At 38.4% G+C, this 19,246-nt stretch overlaps 1 protein-coding gene across 3 annotated transcripts in view; it reads left to right on the top strand.

Annotated features, from left to right (window-relative positions):
• Nucleotides 1-808: 808 nt before the first annotated feature.
• ect2 (epithelial cell transforming 2) overlaps nucleotides 809-19,246 on the top strand; it is a 38,703-nt gene continuing 20,265 nt past the window's right edge. Inside the window, exons 1-12 of one of the 3 annotated variants that reach the window (XM_085447168.1) lie at nucleotides 809-1,279; nucleotides 1,884-2,025; nucleotides 3,744-3,823; nucleotides 10,214-10,396; nucleotides 11,098-11,187; nucleotides 11,434-11,541; nucleotides 13,237-13,310; nucleotides 14,850-14,980; nucleotides 15,273-15,388; nucleotides 16,256-16,318; nucleotides 18,625-18,847; nucleotides 19,032-19,193. In XM_085447168.1, the coding sequence (XP_085303294.1) occupies nucleotides 1,893-2,025; nucleotides 3,744-3,823; nucleotides 10,214-10,396; nucleotides 11,098-11,187; nucleotides 11,434-11,541; nucleotides 13,237-13,310; nucleotides 14,850-14,980; nucleotides 15,273-15,388; nucleotides 16,256-16,318; nucleotides 18,625-18,847; nucleotides 19,032-19,193 (1,363 nt within the window). In that variant the 5' untranslated portion in view covers nucleotides 809-1,279; nucleotides 1,884-1,892. The remainder of the gene's footprint in view (nucleotides 1,280-1,883; nucleotides 2,026-3,743; nucleotides 3,824-10,213; nucleotides 10,397-11,097; nucleotides 11,188-11,433; nucleotides 11,542-13,236; nucleotides 13,311-14,849; nucleotides 14,981-15,272; nucleotides 15,389-16,255; nucleotides 16,319-18,624; nucleotides 18,848-19,031; nucleotides 19,194-19,246) is intronic. The other 2 variants (XM_085447170.1, XM_085447169.1) reach the window with 2 other exon arrangements.

The following is a 19,246-nucleotide window of genomic DNA, read 5'->3' as shown; positions in this document are numbered from 1 at the left end:
TAGCTTAAAAAGTGTGACATGCTGCATATGATACTTATGTATAAAGCATAAAATAAATATGTTGGACTGTGCACTTATGAGGATGGATTTGTGTATTTGTGTGTGCATATGTATGAGCCTAACCTAAGGAGCTAAGGCATAGGGGTTAGTATTTTCCTGGGAAGAGTTCACTGTCAGTGTGAACACTTTTGCATTGCTTTTCTTTTTCTCTCTCTCATAATGGAGAGCAAGCAAAAGTGTGAAAGGAGAATTACAAACATTTCACACATATTTTATTACAGAGCTGGATTTTGATATAGGGTTATAGTCACCAGCATAAATGCAACAGGGTGTGTTGTTTTAGATCATTCTGCTATGTTAAGAATAAAATAGCAAAAACCCCCAAAACAAAACAGCAACAACAACAAAAGCATTTTCAGGACTGCACAGGAAACCAACAGCTGTGTAGGTATGCATGAACACATGAAATTAATGCATTTCACATTAAAATTTGTTGTCATTATTAGTGGGTTATGTTTAAACTGTTTAACTAATATTTGTAGGTCAGCAGTAGGCCTATCGCATGTCCCATGTACTGCTTTGGAATATTTTTTTAAAAAAATGCTGGAATAAATAATCAGGATCTGCAGAGAATTTAAAAAAAAAATATTTTGGAAGCAACGGTTCAGGTTTATTTCTTAAATTAAAAACCAACACAACCTATGTGGAGAGAGAGCGAGAGAGAAAGAGACTTTGAACCTTCTTTTTTGTAAGCGATTCAGTTTCCCATGGAACCTGAATGTAACATCACTGGGTGTATGCAGAGTGCAGACTGTCTGCATACTGCTGTTGTGCGCATCGTTATTTGAATGAGCGGACCAATCAGGGGCCTCGCTGGACGGAAGCGTTCAGCTTCCTGTCACTCTTACCCAATCAGCGCGCTGTCCTGTTGTTTGCCTTGCTTTTTGAATTGAGCTGGAGCAGCACACTGACACCGTCTCTGCAATAGTGTCGAGTAGTTAGCTGTCAACAAACTGAAGTAGTCATTTTGGACTATTGTCATTTATAAAGACCAACATGCATTGATACTAGACCTGTGATTTTACGGAGCGATGTTACAGCTGTTTTAAAGAGCGTTTTGAACCGAAGAGGAATTGTGACGAGTTCTTAATTGTGTTGTTGACTTACTAGCTTGGTGGCTAGCTAGGTCAGCTAGAAAGCTTGTTAAATATTACTGATTCAGCGGCCAGTTGAGATTCATTAGCTAGTTTTTTTTTTTTAGAAGGCATCAAAACAGTCGGTAAGTCTGCATTTTTATTACTGTACTTTTTGAGAGGCGCCATGTTAAATATTAAACGTTAGTAGCGTAAATAGCTAACGTTAATTGAGCTAGCCCTTTTCTGGATATCATCTTCCTTTGAGTTGTTAGGCTTATTCTGCAGTAATTTGAACTATGCTATTTTTCTAGCTCATGGGTTTAAATTTAGATTTAAACGCAAGAGCTAGAAAAATGAAGCTTCTTTATAAAATATGTGTTTAACGGTGTGGGTTTGAAAGGGATTGTTGTCACGATACTTTTTGTCCTCTTGCAATAAACACTAACATTGGATTCTGTTTTTAATAATATTTCCTTAATTGCTTACAACTTTTATAAAGAAGAAGTTTCACTGTTAACAGCTTTTATGCCAGTTTTGTCCAAATATGTTGCATTGCCTAGAGTTGAACTTAACAAGCACTTCTAGTGTCTGAAATCGTGACAAGTTGTGCCACTTTCTTCAGTTGACATCTTTCTTCTTACTTTCCTAGTTGGTATACCTCTTTTCTCTAGCCTTTCTGCCTCGTTGTGTTGTCTCTCTGTGCCTCTGTTCTACCCTGTAACTTCTGAAAGTTTGGTGCCTCCTTAGGTTCCTGCCATGGCTGACAGCAGCATATTGACTTTAGGGACAGCTCGGAGTCTGTTGGTGGATTCTTCGGTCTATGATTCCAGGATTGCTGAAACCACCAAGGATCATGTATTTCTGGGCATGGGATGTGAAGATGGGGAAGGTCAGTGCATACTTTCTTTTTTTCTTCCTTGCCTAAATTTCTAAAACAGACTCTCAAAGTCAAAATGCAGCTAAGTGATCTTCAGTTTTTTCTCCAAATCAAGTCTTTGGTTACAACAAAGAAATCTTATAGTTAACATTATGCTGTAGAAAAACAAAGGCAAAAGTCACTAGTCCTAGAGACTTAATCTTGGATTTATTGATGCATTCACTTCACTCAGTTGTCACTTTAGTTTCAGCTAGTGTAACCATTTAAATACAACATCACTGAAAAAAAAATTGTACTGTTTAGTTCCCATGGAGTAGGTAAGATTTTCCCATTACCTGGACTTTGATCCTGTCAAAGGTTGGGTTTGTTTTTTTGCTCTTTAGTTTAGCCTACTTGATGACAAATGCATGGGCAAAATATTAAAATTACTTTTAAGTACTCAAAATTAATTTACAAGAGTCACAGTTTAAAATAACTAATGTTAAATGAACACCTCCTTAGCTGTTGTGTTATGCCTCAGGTACTGTGTGAAACTATTACTGTGTACACAGGGTAGTTCTGTTAAGTCTTAAACCTCCTATCCTCCTGTCCTATCCTCACATCTTTGTTTCTGTTTTTGAAAATTTGAGGAAAGACAGTTTTCAAGAAATCAGAAAATCTTTCCTCTAAACTACTCACTAAAGCAACATCTGTTTTTGATTGTCTTTATAAGGCATCCGTGTGCCAAACCACACCCGACGGTTATGCGAAAATAAGCGAAACTTGGCCTGGCCCACTCAGTACATTTGCCAGGGAACCTCAACATTACCTCAGGAGAGCAAGTGCTTATGTTTTTTATTTATTTAGTTCATTTTATTTTTTGTGGCTCATCTGTTCACATTTTTCCGTTTATTACAATTTACTCACCACTGTCAGCCTTTCACATCAAAGCAAACACCGAAAGTGGCTCCATTACTTCTGGTGTTTGGCATATCACCCAGTTTCTTTAACTTGGCACAAACAGTATGCATACTAAGGACATGCTTGAGGCGTGACTATGATATGTCAGTGTGGGAGCCTAGAGATTTCTAGATACAGAAGCAGATCTGGGCACTAATGGAGAATATTTCTATTCCAATGTTTTGTTTAGTTTTTTTTCTTTCCAGTACCACATGAAATTTAGGAGAAACTGTAGTGACTTAAGTACCCCAGTCACAAGTATAAATGGCTTAGGCACCATATTGATGCTGGTGATTGCAGTGAGCAATCCACCAGCCAGTGTATTGGTTTTAATAGAACCGGTTGTTCTTCCTCCAAAGTTACCTACTGACTCCTGAATTTTCCTAAAGGGATTCATTTGACTGTTAAATATGACTTTTTTTGAAAAGCTGCAATAATGAAAACTTGCAAATAATAATAATTAATGATTTCCTGGTTGATTTTTATTTATTTATTTATTTTTATATGGCTGGAGGTTGGGTACAGGTAACTGTCAGGGTTTGGATCAGACACTGATAATAAGCTGCAACTGAGTTCATTTTAGGCTTGTTTGACTGTCACTCAAAATGAGAACGGAAGACAAAAACAACAACTTTTCTTCTCCCCAGAGACAACCTGCTGCCTTGATCAGTCGCTATCACATGGTTCCACATTCTGCTTTGTGTGTATGTGTGTGTGTGTTCAGTTGTTCTTGATTCTCCTTTCCATTTTCCTGTTGCTCACTCTGGCTCTATTCTGTTCATCTCTGTCAGATATGCTGCCAAAAGTGGAGACACGGGTTGTTCTGGTGGGAGAAGCAGGCAGAAATAGAGAGCTGGCCAAAGCACTGCAGGTACATCGTTTTCTCTCAACCTTACACTTCCACTGTGCATCTATTAAGGTTGCAGACCTCCATGATCTGAGCTGGTCAACATCACTGTTCTGTGTTTTTTAAAAAACAAACAAAAAAAGTAGGTCACAGGCCAATACACTGAATCCACTAGACTTTTGTCAATGTGTGGTGTTAGCTGAAATGTTTGGCAGAATGGCCTTGTAATTTATCCAAATATCAGATTTCTTAGATTAGAAAGTCTTCTGGTACAGCACAAATTGGAACATGATGGATGGGTCCTATAGATGTCTTGAAAATGCAAATAATTGTGGCACCAGACTATACGCGTCTGTTTAATTAGATTTATTCTATGTAATTATGCACAAATCAAGAAACATGGCATGTCATTAACTGGTTCATATACTGCATATTTACTGTGTAAATATACATTACAGTACTGTGTAACTGTAGCTGAGGGTGTTCTGACCACTTTTATCTATTAATGAATGACTTGTTGTCTTTTGTCTTCTATTTTAAAACTAGCGTAATATTGTTATTTGGGCTGAAACGATTTATTAAGCAGCCTTGTCCATAATGTTGTCATAATTTAATGTGGAACCAGGGTCTGTATACACACAGCGAAGAGCAAAGAAGCAAAGCTGTTAGGCGGTAACTCCGGTGGAGTTTTTCTAGTGCCCAAATGATAGCGCTTGTTTTTGTCATCCCTATTAATTACTGTGAAATCCTTCATTAAACCAACTGTTTAATAAACTCTAACATAAAGAAACGTGAACTTTGTAAATGCTCCAATCCATTGCCGTTTGTAGTTAAATTAGGCAGCTTGCTGAAGGCTGACAGCAGCCATGCAATTTTACATGGCAGAAATACCTGTAAGCAGAACAAAAAGGGGAGAGTCTAAAGGTGGGTGAACTAGACCATATTTATTTCAAGGATTTTATAACATTTTTCAGATAACGATATAAATCACAAATATGTAACATTTTCTGTAAATTATGTGAATCTCGGGCAGCTCGACTTGAGGGAAGTGTTTCCAGCTGCACGTAGTGTACCTGGAGTCGAGTGTTTTAACCGATGCATGAAACGATACATTTTTAGACATAAGTTGTAACAGCCGCCGTTTTCTTTGTGAGTATTTATTACACGGCGTGCTGCGGGGAAAAGCCTGCTCTAACGTTTGAGTCTAAGGTTTATTTTTTAGCACCTGGCGGCTCTTTTTTAATTCTCATCCGTAAATAATCTGCTCTTTCACATGATTCAGTTTATTTTGAAAAGTCTCAACAGGATCTTGAGCTTTATTGTGAAAGGTTTATGTGGAACATAAACAAGCGGACACGCGATGGTGTTACCGTCGTTGTTGCTAACCACAACGCATAAAACAGGCGCTTGTCCGTCAGTAGTGTGGTTATATTAAATATAAGAGAAAGGGAAAAAGAAGAAATTAATATAGCCACTACAGTGACCATCAAAAGGATGAAAAAATATTGCCATAAACAGTTTATTTTGCGACACCACGAAACAAACGATAGCGTAAAATGAGTAGTTTCGTCATCCGATATATATCGTTATATTGAACGTCAGTTTAATGTCTTGTTTCCAGCAGAACAAAAGTTTGCATCAAAGCACAGGGCAAATGTCAAAATGCTGATATGCTCAGTTTTAGTCACTGCAACCATCACATTCTCCTTTAAAGGCTTATAGACACAAACTCACATCAACACTAGCCAAATCTATTAAGAAGACAGAGTAAAGGTAATTAAAAAAAAAAAAAATCATTTTTTAACCTTTAGTTTAGGTTGCTTGTATGTCTTATTTTATTTTACTTTGACCTTGGACTGTCTTAGAGGTTATATATTTTTGCATTTAAGAAAATGTTTTCTTTAAAAATAAAATTCAGTGTGGCTCATAAATGTAATTAAAGGGTTTACGTTTTTACCCCTCAGCTCTAAAAAGCTGATTTTGTACACAGGTAAACTTAAAAACCTTGCAAGTGTTAAAATGGAAACCAATAGCCAGTTAATTTAAAAAACAAAAAAAACCAAAACCCTGTGTATTTTCTCTTTTGAATGTTTATTATTGTTCACTAATTAGACAAAGGTATTTTTTTATCTAATTAATCAATGGAATAATCAATAGAATGCTCATTTGCTAAATGTCATATTAACTGACTGTTGCATTTGTTTAAAAAAAACAAAACATGATTCATTTTAGGACATTTTTGCAAGCAATGAATCATTAATGATAAAGAGGCAGTTGAGGAATAGGTTTTAATTGGTTTTAAACGCATTACCAGAGGCGTGTACTCTGATACAAGTTCATCATAAGTTGGCTTTTCTTTGTGGATTCTGTGTATGTGACCTATGCAGAGTTGCTTGCGTGCTGTCCTCCATAAAACCAGCAGCGTGTTGCCTGATGACACTATGCAGTTGTAGAATAATTAGTTAAAAAGTCTGACTACAGGAAAGGGGGCAACAGTGGATTTCTTTACAAAGGATATATGTTTGGAGGGGCGTGGGGTGCTGGTGAAGTCAAAAACACGAAAAACATGGAGTGTAGGCGCAGTGGACGGTTTTATTGTTTTTAACACTCGGTTTCACTTTACTACTAAAAAAATGTTATTTACATGTTATGTCTTAAGCTTCTGCCATGGAAATCTGATCTTTGTTTAAATTGTAAGCTGTTTCCTCAGGAAAGAATCTTTGTTACACTTGGAGCACACTTTAAAAAAAAATTACTGAAAATGTATTGCTGCAAGTTGATTTCAAACGGTAACTGTGAACATAATCCAGTTAGACAAGGTTATGTTTTCATAAGTTGCCATGGTTATCTAGCTGGATACAAAGAGTTGCCTTCATGACCCTCAGTACTGTTTATTTAAGCTCCAAGTACATACCTGGCTTACCCATTCATTTTCATATACAACTCTGGGTGTGCACTCATTTAAAAAAAAATAATAATAATTTGTGACCAGTTAGTCCATGTTGGATTTAAATATTCTGTATTTTTTTCATGTGTGCCGAACCAAGCAAAGCCTGGAGTCGTATTTAAATTCCTTTTAACAAAACAAAAATATGTTGAATAAACAAAACGCTGTACCCCGTAAAAATGTGAATATAGGAATATTTATGTGTCTAGGGCATGTTTGTGTCTGCTTCAGTAAGCTGCATAGTTGAAATAGCAGAGTCTTTGAGTAGCACCATATGAAGGTGATTTGGAGGCGTGGCTGTAGACTAAGTGCTGCTAGAATGACTTCCTTCCCTGGTCTCCTGAGCCCTGTCACTTTTGAAGGCTCCTTTCTTAAATCATCTATTTCTCCCTGCCAATCCTGTAGCGCAGCCACATCCAAAGACATCTGCCAACAGCTCCATCAGAGCACTCCCGATTGCCTGCCTGACCGCCCGCCGCCATTGCTCAGTCATCCCACAGAACAAGGCCCCCACCACCACAATGTCTTTACTGTTTCTGTCCTCCTCCTCTCTCCTCCTCCCATAGGGCTTTGAACTTTATATTAATTTTTAACTGAAGTTTCTTCTTCCACCCTGCCTACCCCCTCTGGAGCCTGATATTTGTTTGAAGCCACTGTCTTTGCAAGGACACAGACTCCGCCCTGTCTTTTCCTCACTTGCTCCTTGCTGCTTCCATAAACCCAGCCTTGCTCTCTGTTTTTCCTCATGTGGGGTTAATTTGTATGCATTTGTCTTCTGTCTCAACCTTCTGTCCTTCTCATGTTTTTTTTGTTTGTTTTTTTTTTTTTAAAAATGCTCTTCATCTAAATGCCAGTGTTTGACATCCACTTCCTACTGGTTGATTTTTACAGGCCATCAGAGTAATGGAGGTACCTGTGGTAAAGATAAGAAAAGGCGAGGCGGGTGCCGAGGAGAAAATGATGATAAAATCTATAGTCAATATGGTATAGTACAGTGTCTGCGTATCTGTGTGACTGTCTGACACTTTGATGGGAACTTGGGGAAGTTCTGCATGAGTCTTAATTCACACTGGGTACTCATTCAATCATGGTGCATGTCTAACTCACTGATGTGGAATTGATTTGTGGGGTGAATATTTAAAAATAAGGGATGTAATTGTTGAGATCTGGATCAGCAACTGGAATAGAGATTTGCACTCCAATGCAAATTCCGGCTTCTTGGCTGAGAGATAATATGAAGTCATTTCAAATACTTTCAATTTACCTCAATGGCATTTGAAAATGGTTAATTTCCTGCTGTTAATGGAGACGCTAGAGTTGCAAATGGTGCTATGAAAATCTGTTTGCACACAGAAAAATAAGTGGACCATGCCCTGCAGGGGCATTAATAGTAATGTACCCAAGAAGCTGTGAGTTTTGAGTGTCATCTTCTGTTAAAGACATGGTTTGAAAAGTTCAGAAACATGCAAGTTTGCTTTCTTTCTCAATGAAATGAATAGATTGCAGCCTTGTGTCTTTATGGAGCTTGAGTCAGGACAGGCTGCAGTTACATTAACCTGGGAAGTCTTAAAGCTCAGGGAAACTCATTTTCTTTTCTCATCAACAGTACTCTACTCAACTTTCTGAAAGTGTGTAACTTGCACAAATTTTTTTTATTTATATATATATTAGGGGTGCAACGATACTCGTATCGATATTGAACCGTTCGGTACAGTGCTTTCGGTTCGGTATGCATATGTATGTTTTTAATTTATTTGATCAACTTTCCTTCTGACGATGCTGTCTGTGTTGAGCGCTCAGTGGATCTGCCCTCGACAGTGCAGCCTAGGCGGAGTAGTCGAACGCAGATTCACTGAGCGCAGGGTAAGCTCGGGAGACAGAAGTTAAGCTCTCCTTGCAACATGGCAAATTGAACCTCCCCCACCCTCATTCAGATGTGGCGTTTGGAACTATTTTGGTTTTCATGTGACTATGACTCTGAAGGTAAGCGCGTCATGGACTAAAGTAAAACAGTATGTCGGATGTGCCATGCAATTCTCAATTACATGGGTGGGAATTGGTGCGTTAGCGCAGTTAGCTCGTTAACGTGTTGGCCGTCCAGCCCCACGCACGGGGCGATCCGCGGTAGCTCGTTAACGGAGATTTGCCGTGTTGTGGCGTTAAGGTCATTTCAGATTAACGCTGACAGCACTAGTGGGAACACAACAAATATGACTGCACATTTACACCGACATCATCCTAGTGCAAAGACAAGTGGAAGCCGACAAAAACAACAAGCACGCATGCTACAAACTTTACCTGAGTCATTTAGACAGCCGTTAGCACATGATTCTCCTCATGGGGACCTGATATGTTTAATATGCTGCTGAGAATATAGCCCAGAAGAAGCGTATAGTATAGCTTTTATTTTGGAAAGAGCCATTTCTCTGTAATAAACTCTCTTTTCCAAAGATGAGTGATTCCTCGATCAGATAGATTTTTTTTTTTTTTTTTTTTTATTACTTTGTTGTTTCAGCAACATTAAATTTAAAAACTGTACTTTTGAGTTAAAATATATATTTATAATAATATATTTATAATAAATGACAAATTAAAAAGGCATGAACATTTTTTTGTAACGAAAAAAATATTGAACCGTGACACCAAAGTACCGAACCGTGAATTTTGTGTATCGTTGCGCCCCTAATGTGTATATAGATAGATAGATAGTAACATTTGAAAGAAAGTATGACTTTAGTATTTTTTCATCAACTGGATTTTTTGTTTTTGTTTGTAACAGGCAGGTTTAACAATGGAGTAAATATGTATGAGTAAGCCAAACTGTTAACTTGCAATTACAATTCGCTCTCTCCTCCAGTGTCGATGGGGCAAAAACAAGCAAACGAACCCCAAAAAACAAAAATGCACACATTTTTGGAGGTTTTGTACCTTTCGGCTTGCATTTGATGGTATGGCTAACTGATGTATGTCTCATATGTTTTATAGAGCCTCACCTCTACAAGATCATGTAAATGTGCCATTGAATGGGAGTTAATAAGACTTGTTGTGTTTATTGAGTCTAAGCAGAGCAATTTTTTTTACTGCTGCTAAATAAATGGCAGGATCCAAGATTTCCCAGAAACACTTTGTATTCTCTGAGTGTTTCTATTGACCAGTTGATTATTTTAGAGTCATAGCAACCTGTTAACATATATCAGTAAGGGCTAGGGTTGGTGTTACAGTTGTGCCGATATTTCTTCTAAGATTAGCTGTAAAGACCAAAATTTCTTGTTATTGAAGAAACAAAAAGTTATTTTTTTCAGTTCATTGGATCAGCTAACTTGGACTAAAATTATTAAACCTCACTAACAGACCTAAACACTAACAAGCCTATATGTAGTGTTTTTGTGCTTCTGAATTACACATTAGACTTCACCAGTCTGCCACACACTGATCTGTAACTTCATTTTGTTGTTCTTCCTATTCAGGACATCAACACCCCATTCATAATGACAGATAGCGTCCAGGAGTTTGGGGATGGAGAGAACACTGAGTTTGAGACGGTGTTTGTTCTCACACAATTTGATTCTCCTGAATACAACTACCTCTACAAACATGAACACCGCATTGTTGGGCCTCCTGTTGTGCTGCACTGTGCTGCGAAGGATGAAGTGAGTCTTTGATTGACAACAGATTGATTTTATGCAAAGGTTGTGGGGCATAAAAAGTGTCCGTGTAGATTTGCTGACAATATTATGCAATCAAGAAACAGTTCACTTCATTTTCTCTAGAACAGCATCTCCTCAGCTTCATCTAAAACATGGCTTCTGGAATTCAGCAGATATTTACGTCTTCACTCTGAAATCCTCGCTCGGGGAAATATGTTGTCTGTTTGTTGTGTGGGGGGGATCCAACGGAGATGGCCCTGAAATGGAACTTGATTTAAAAAAGCAGGATGCAGAAATTGCATTGTGACTCAGAACAGGATGATGAACAGGAGCAGCTCCTCCCTGCTGTGCCGTCTGTCTGACAGACTTCACACAGGATACTGTTGTCGAACGATATGCCCCGACTGTGGCTGCTATCAACAAGACGGAGTGCATTTGTCAGTTGAAGACAGCGCACACATGCATGACTACAATTCAGAGCATGAACGAGGTGTACCTGATGACAAGGGAAATGATGTTAAGCTATTGTGCAGTTACAACAGGCTGCTATCTGAAATTAGTAGTCACTTTTACTTAACCATTGCATCCTGCATGCTCTGGCACAATTTGTGTTGTAGATAATGTTTAAATATTGTTAAAGGAAAACTTAAAATTCGAATTTGTTATTAATTCCACTATTTAATTTTACTGTTTCCTTATCGTAGCCTCTCCAGTTTTCATGTCGACCTCTCTACTCCACCACCATGTTAAACCTGTCTCTGTGTTTCACTGGATTCAGGAACAAAGAGGAAATGGTGAGTTCATGAAGCATATACATGGCACTATCTGTTTGTAGTTCTGCTAATAAACAGACAAAAAAACAAAAACCTCTTTAAGTAGAAAAGTTAAATTTCTATCCAACACTTTACACGTGGTGTGTGAGGCCAAAGTAGTTTCTGCTATCATCTGATACGGTGTAAATTAGATTAAAGAACTTCTGGCCTTTCCCACCTTGATATTAATTTTTGTGTTGACCTTGTGGTTTTTCTTTGTTTTTGTAGAAAAACTTGGTGAATCTGGTTCATCACATGGGTGGGACCATACGGAAAGACTTTAGCACAAAGGTCACTCATCTTGTTGCATACTCCACTCATGGAGAGAAATACAGGGTTTGTATATACTTTTCCCCTCCTGTCTTTTTACTCTCTGTGCATCCAATATTAATTGCAGTGTGTTGAAGGGATGAGCATTAATTGACAAACTTCTTAACCTATTATATACTCTTTGTTGCTTTTTTTTTTTTTTTTTTTTTTAAACCTGTTAAGAGACAGCACTTCCAAAGGGGCCTTTTTTCTGCAAAGGAACACTTCACTTTCTAGCTTTTGGAGACTTGATAGGTGAACCACCACCAAATACTATCAAGAGAGATAACTGGCAAATTTTTCCCTACTCTGAAACCAAAGAAAACACAGTGAATCATTTTCTTACAAAATAAAAAACAACTCAGAAATAAGGCATGAAGTTTCTGAATCGATCTTCAGTTTAGTTCTGCAGTGTCTAGCTTCAGTGGTTATTGTGAGTAACCGGAGGCGTCACATTCTGCTGGATGCCCCTGATTTGCATTAAGTAGCCTTAAACTGGGGAGCTGGCGACTCATTGCCCTGGTGCTCAAAATAACGCATCAAGGCTTGCATGGAAATGATGGAGCCTACGCACATGTTCTTGACTCCATTAGAATACATGTTTAGAAGACAGGAACATTATTTACAGCTTTTGCAAAGCTAACAAACTTATTATACTTTCTGCTAAATTGTCATTGTTTTGATGCATTAACTAGAAGGATTAAAAAAATAAAAATAGAATAATTATGTTACCCTAAACATGGGGAACAAAATCTCCCCTTTTTGCAACTGAAAACAGAGCTATATGTCAAACTGAAGTCAAGATACCAAAATAATTGAAGCAAATATATATATATATATATATAGATAGAGAGATAGAGATATAGAGATAGAGAGAGACTTGAGTGACTTATTTCTTCCTCCTGGCTTTTTCATTGTACACCACTTCTTTTGACTGTGAAACACTGCTCTCTGCTTGAATAAATAGAATGAGCAGGACTGATGTGATGCCCCCCTGCAACCTAGCTTGAATCCTAATGTCTGGGTCTGTCAGAAAGTTGTAATTTAATTGCAGTTAAACAGCAGTTTTCTCTGTTTTGTGCCCTCCGTGGGGATAAATAGAGATCGATGGGTGGGCGGATGAATAGGTTGACACTTGTCATTCTTGTCGTTTTTCCGCTCGGATGAACAGATGCTTGATGCTGTTCTGCTTTTAGTCATCCTCACAATTATTTTCTTATTAATCCATTTCTTCCTTTTCTCTTCCTTCACTGTTATTTCCTCTTTTCAGTTAATTTTTTCATTGTTTTGTGCTTTTCTTTCTCAAAGTACTGTGAAGGGTACATTTTGTTCTAGCAGAAAAGACAAAATGCAGTGAACTTGTTGTGAGAGGCAGTCAAGGCTGTTTTCCATTTGAAAGTGTGACGCTAACTTAAAGAAAAAAACTGAATTGTTTCAACCCCAGACACTTTTTTTATATTGTGCCTGAAGTAGAAAATGTTTGTACCTGTCGCGTTTTGTATTGTGGTTCTGAGTGACAGGGCGATCAGGAGTAATGAAAACAGATGGGAGAGGTAGTTATGCTGTTATCAGTGACAGCAGAGCTATTTGACGGTCTTTTAGTTGCAAAATTGTGCCTAGATGAATGTCATGTCCTTCTTTTTGTTATTTCTGTCATTTCTGCCTCATTTCTTATTCACCAATTACCCATTTGTGTTCTCCTCTGCTGTGTTTTGTCCTTAGCTGGCAGTGTGCATGGGGACACCCATCCTCACTCCATCATGGATTCTTAAGGCCTGGGAAAGAAGAGATGATGTGTAAGTTGAATGTTGAATACCATGTAAAGGACATGTGCTTCCAACACATGCAGTACTTTGGTAAAGCAGGTAACCAGCTAGTGCCAGCCCATCCTCTCTGGGCTTTCAACGATCAGCTGGCCTGCTAGCCAGGTTGCTATTGTGGTGATCGTCACCAATTCTAGTAGCTGCTTCCCCGAAGAGAATCTCGCCCTAGAGCTGGGACTCAAACCCTGCAGCTGGCTAAAATAATCATCATCCTCCTGCTCTGAAGATTCACTCTAATTGGCAGCTCACAATGCTTATCAAGTAAACAGGAGGAATTTAAGAAAGTAACATGGTATTTAATTAAACTACAAAAGCCTGTGAACTAAAAAACATGTACAGTGGTCTCGCGTTTCTCGTGGGAGTTCCGTTCTAAAAATGACCCGTGATAGGTGAGATCCGCGAAGTAGCCAGCTTTATTTTTTACGATCATTATAGATGTTTGAAGGCTGTAAAACCCCTGACTACACACTTTATATACTTTTCTCAGACAGGCACGAACATTTTCACACTTTTCTCTCTTGTTTAAACAAAGTTAAAAACCTTGTGAATCAATGGTATGGAAGTAGCGGAAGCAAGAAGAATGAGTTAAGTAAAGTTTGACTTTTCTGACTGTTTTGTTTCGCTTAATGCGCCTTATAATCCGGTGTGCCTTATAGTCTGAAAAATATGGTAACTTCTACCTTCCTTTAGCATGTCCAGAAGTCCAACTTTTTGTGCGATGGTTAGCATCTTCTTTGGTTGGTTAGAAAACTTGCAAACATACAGCACATATAGCACTTCAGAGTCACACTGCTAGTGATCGAATCTTTTTTTATTTATTAACCTTTATTTAACCAGGAAAATCCCATTGAGATTAAAAACCTCTTTTTCAAGGGAGACCTGGCCAAGATCTTTATGTAAATTTGACAAGCTGAACACATTCTGTACTTTACAGGAGACACGGCAGGGATGAGATTGATTGACAATGGTCTACAGCCAATCGGGACGCAGAACACAATGTGCTGTTACAAAAAAAAATCATGCATAATTGCACAAAAATAAATCAGTGAAGCCGCGAAAGGTGAACCGCGTTATAGCAAGGGACCACTGTATATGTATCCCTCCCCCACCATAAAGAAAAATCTAAATGTGATTTTTCCCATCCTGAAATGGTATAAAACCAGTGCAAGCTAACAAGCTTTGTTGTTTCTGAATTGTTTCAAGCATGTTCCACCACTGTCTTCATGATGGCAGTGCTGACAAGAGTTCAAATTGGCTGATAATAAGCCATGTCAGGGCATCAAGCGGATGTTTATTACTTTGCTATGTGCCCAGAGGGGATAATTGTAAAACTGTCTTGTTTACTTATTGCTATGCATGATTCATGTCACCTATTATATACTTTGCATATCAGTGTTAGTTAAGGAGCCATTAGATAATTATTTTATGTTTAATTGCATCGCACACTACTGTTACTTACTGCACATACTGTTCAGTGCAGTAAAGTCATTATTAATTTTATTTTTTGTGAAGAAATTTCCATGCAGGTGACGAGGAGTTTCGAACTGAGTTCAAAGTGCCCCCGTTTCAGGACTGCGTTCTCAGTTTTTTGGGGTTTTCTGAGGAAGAGAAGGCCAACATGGAAGAGAGGACTCTTAAACACGGTCAGTGCCACATTTTATGAAAGCTTCATACAAAGTACACTAAAGACATTTAAAATCAGTTTGAGCACCCTCTACTACAGGAAGGTTTTTTGTTTAAAGCCGTGTGGAGAACTTGTGCAGTTTTTCTACAGTTTCTTGTCTGTAATCCCAGACTGGCTCCATATGACTGAGTCTTTCTGACCCTGACTGTAATTTAGAGGTTATTGTCTTATGTTCCAGAATGAATCTGTGATAAGGATTTAGTGTTGTGTGCATTTTATTTATATAATCTCCTGGTTTTTCTTCATGAAAGGTGGCACGTACCTTGAGGTTGGAAATGAAAGATGTACGCACATGGTTGTGGAGGAAAACCTGGTAAAGGAGCTACCATTTTCTCCCTCCAAGAACCTATTTGTGGTCAAACAAGAGGTAGGCCTTTATATGTTTATTTTCTAGTCTTTGGCATTGATTTTTACTTAAAATAGCCTTGGATAATTATTGACATTATCATGGAATGACACACATTATAGACTAGAAACTATCTACTGATGGGATCACACTAGCTTTGATGCTTTTTAACGTACTGATGTTCTGACCCAGAAGAAGCTATTACTCAAGGTAACAGGTAGTCATTACTCTATTATTACTACTTCTCATTGGTCAGCCTTATATGTCATTAAACTCTGCCTTCAATTTGCTCTAAACTGCACATTTAAGTTTTTTTTTCTCTGTTTGCTGCCATGTTTTGTTGTTATTCTTGAGATCAACTACTAAAGCTGCTTAACATCACCCAACAAGCTATTAAAAGTTCAGAACAGCATCTCATACACACAGTAATGTTTCTGTGCAACTTCAAGACAAAAACAAGTTTGATTGGTAGTGGCTAAGACTGTCCAGACATGGCTGAATAATTAGTGTCCACTAGGGTTATGTTGCAGGAGGACAGGGACACCAGAGCAAAATAATGAATGCTCTGAAACAGAGTAATTATCTGATCAGGATTCTGTTAAGGTTAAATCTCAGTCAATACTGTCTCTGCTTCCCCCCTTTTCCTTCCGATGCTGTCAGAGAGGGGGTGAAAAATAGAGTTCCTCTTCCAGTGGATGAAAAGGTTAAATCACCTACATAACTTGGTTTGCCTGTATTGTTAACTACACAGTCAATATAGTGGTATCATTTTCTTTACTTTGTCAGTTTTATTGGTTTCAAAGGAAAGGGTACGATATTAAGTATTGTTAATCTTTTTCTGTCTTTGTCCTAACTCGGGTCAATAAAAACTGCTGTTTCTTCTCGCAGTGGTTCTGGGGAAGTATTCAGATGGATGCTCGAGCTGGAGAATCCATGTACCTCTATGAGAAGGTGAGTACATGATTATTAAATTATTATTTGCGTATCTATAAAAGCAAAAATTATGTACACAATATTTATGTAAGACAACAAACGGTAAATGGAGGATTTTTTTTTTTCTAGATGTGCAAGTACAGCATACAGCCAGTATTTAGAAACAGTTCTCCTATTTGTTTTTTAATTCTAAGCTCTTTTATTTGTTTACATTGTCCCTGTTCCTGTTTAAATACTTAATTTTTGTTAGTTTGATGGTTTTAGCTTGCTTGTGTGGTGTTCATATTTTTGTTACTCAGCCAGTGTTCATGGGTCTGGTGGACCCGCTAGAGTTTTGGCTTTTGAAATTAACACTATCAAACAATTTTATGTTAAATTACTCAACAGATGTTCACTTCATCCCAATTACAAACCATATGAACAGCAAACATGGTTAATTTTTTCCCTTTACCTTTGTTAGATCATATTTATGAATTAATGTGCTTCTCGTTTTTTTTTTTTTTTTATAAAATGTTATAAAAATAAATCAGTTATAATCAAGTGGAGTGAGTGGAAAGACACAACACATTTACACGTGAAGCAATATGTTTCACAACTAAATGGGATCAGCTGCTCATCAATGGTGACATTAGGCCCAGGGTTGTAAGACAGGGGGAGGTGGTGCACACACTTATCCCACACTGTCCTGATGGCAGCTAGCTTGTCTCTCTGCCGTCGAGCTGGTCTGTCGTCTCGGTTATCAAAACGGATAATCCTGGAAATTTTGTGGAAGTTTTCCAGAGACATTGATGCATGGAAAGGTTCGTGCCGGTTTCTGCATCCCACAGGGATTCTGTCGATTCCCCTTTTGGACCTGAAAACTCCTGCAAGGATAAGAACCCCAAAGTAGGCCTTTGGGGTTCTTAGATGAATTTGGTCCATCTCCTTCCTTCTTTCCAAAAACACACCTTCCTTCTAGATTACTGCAATCCAGAATAATTTTCTGGATGGAATCTGGGATGAAAAGCTCAAATGAAGACTTGATGTCCTGCACATGAGTAACTGTCAGCCGTGTTGGCCCTGGCTTATCACAGTAACAGCTCTGCATTTCTTGGGCAAGAAGACCATCCAATTTCACCAGTTACTGACATCCATATTCCTTCACTTGCTGTCTGGTGGGCTTGTTCTGGTCCTGAAGCTGGCTGCAGATGGGGTACTCGTCTTCGTTTTGTTACTAAATGGTGCTCAACCTCATCCTCTTCTTCAAAGTCACTGTCAGACTCTGAATTTTCAGAAATGTGAAATATTCTGAAACCTCTTTGTCAACATCATCATCCGAAGCTCCTCTCTCTTCCAAAATCAATTGGATGGCCCTCGCAGCAGATAATCTTTTGCCATCTTGATCAGTTGTGATAACGAACCACACTGGCAAAGTCTTATTTATAGTATTATGCCCCTAATTAGCAGGAGGGACAGGGAATGAGAAAATAAAATTTGGATCCCTCAAGAAAGAGGGTAAAATGTGTGGGAATGTAAGAGCAGACAACAATGTTGCAACTTTGTGCGGGAGCAGGAGGGGAAGAAAACACTATCAGCAGCACCAGAAAGGAGGAAGACAGAGTGTAGGAACACAGGACCTACACTTTCAACACTTTTATTAGGCCTGGGTCCAGTGGACCCGAACACCTTGTATGTAATGTAAATGCGTGGGGGGAGGTACAGTATGAGGTCATTGAAAATTAGTTCGGATTTATGTTCTTCACAGAAAATAAGCCAAAGCCAATGAATTTCAGTTTGAAAAATAATTAATTGTTAAATTTTTCTTTTGAGAAAAACTGAAAACGGGTCTCACAGACCCGAACACCATACAAGGGTTAAGTCTTGCCATATTAATTCTTACCCCTTTCACTTCATTATGGAGTTTCCTATCACTCTCAAGCTTTATGCTGGATCCAGATTACACAGTATTATCACAAAACTAGCTGAAGCTGTAAAACAAACAAATAAATAATTATTTGAACATTTAAAAACCATGGCTGCCCTACATGACAATCAGTGCTTCATCTTGGACTTCCTCACAATATCGAGGAAGCGACTGTTGTGTCAAAAAACTGTGACAACTTCCAGAAAGTGTTCATGACGAACTGTAAAATCTCAGTGTACCTTTCCACATGCAACATAGAAATGAGGGATAAGATTAAGTGTAGATGATCCATACTGGCCTTTTTGTACTTCTCATTCATTTCATAATTTGCAAGAAATGTTCATGACCTTTTCATTCTTTAGTTTTTACATAGGTTGCTTTGTGTTTACCATGAGCTTTCTTTTTCCTCTCTGCACTTCAGAATGACAGCCCAGCTATGAAGAAAGCAGTGTCCCTCCTTTCCCTCACCACCCCAAACAGTAACCGTAAGCGTCGACGTCTGAAGGACACATTGGCTCAGCTCACCAAAGAAACAGAGATCTCTCCCTTCCCTCCGCGCAAAAGACCGTCAGCAGAGCACTCGTTGTCTATTGGTTCACTGCTGGACATCTCTAATACTCCAGAGACATGCAAGGCTTTGGCAGGTATTGATGGGAGAATGGATGACAGTCTCTTTTATGCAACTCTTAAGCAATTATGTCATATATACATTTTGCTAAATATTAATGGATCCCTGCAGGCAGCGTTTGTTTTTCCCACCGTAGTTGTGCTTTAGTTGAGTTTTTCTTTCTTCAGATGAAAACTGTACACAACTCTTCTTATTTCCAGAAGACAGAGTAGGAGAAAGTTTTGTGGCCAAGACTAGGATAGGAAGAAGGAAAACCAGGGAAAGGAGTAGGACAGACAGGGAGGAGAGGAGAAAAAGGTCCCATCTGACTACAAATGCTTGTCAACAACCAGAAGAAGAGCAGCACCAGGGAACTTATGGAGGTTTGGATTTTGAGCAGGACAGTGGGGATAGTGGTTGGCATTAATTAAGAGCT

This window comes from Copadichromis virginalis, linkage group LG23 (genome assembly GCF_057382275.1).
Source record: "Copadichromis virginalis isolate Kocher_CV1m ecotype Utaka linkage group LG23, C_Virginalis_male_GT1.1, whole genome shotgun sequence".
Classification (NCBI taxonomy): Eukaryota; Metazoa; Chordata; class Actinopteri; order Cichliformes; family Cichlidae; genus Copadichromis; species Copadichromis virginalis.
This window is presented reverse-complemented; position numbering and strand designations above follow the sequence as displayed.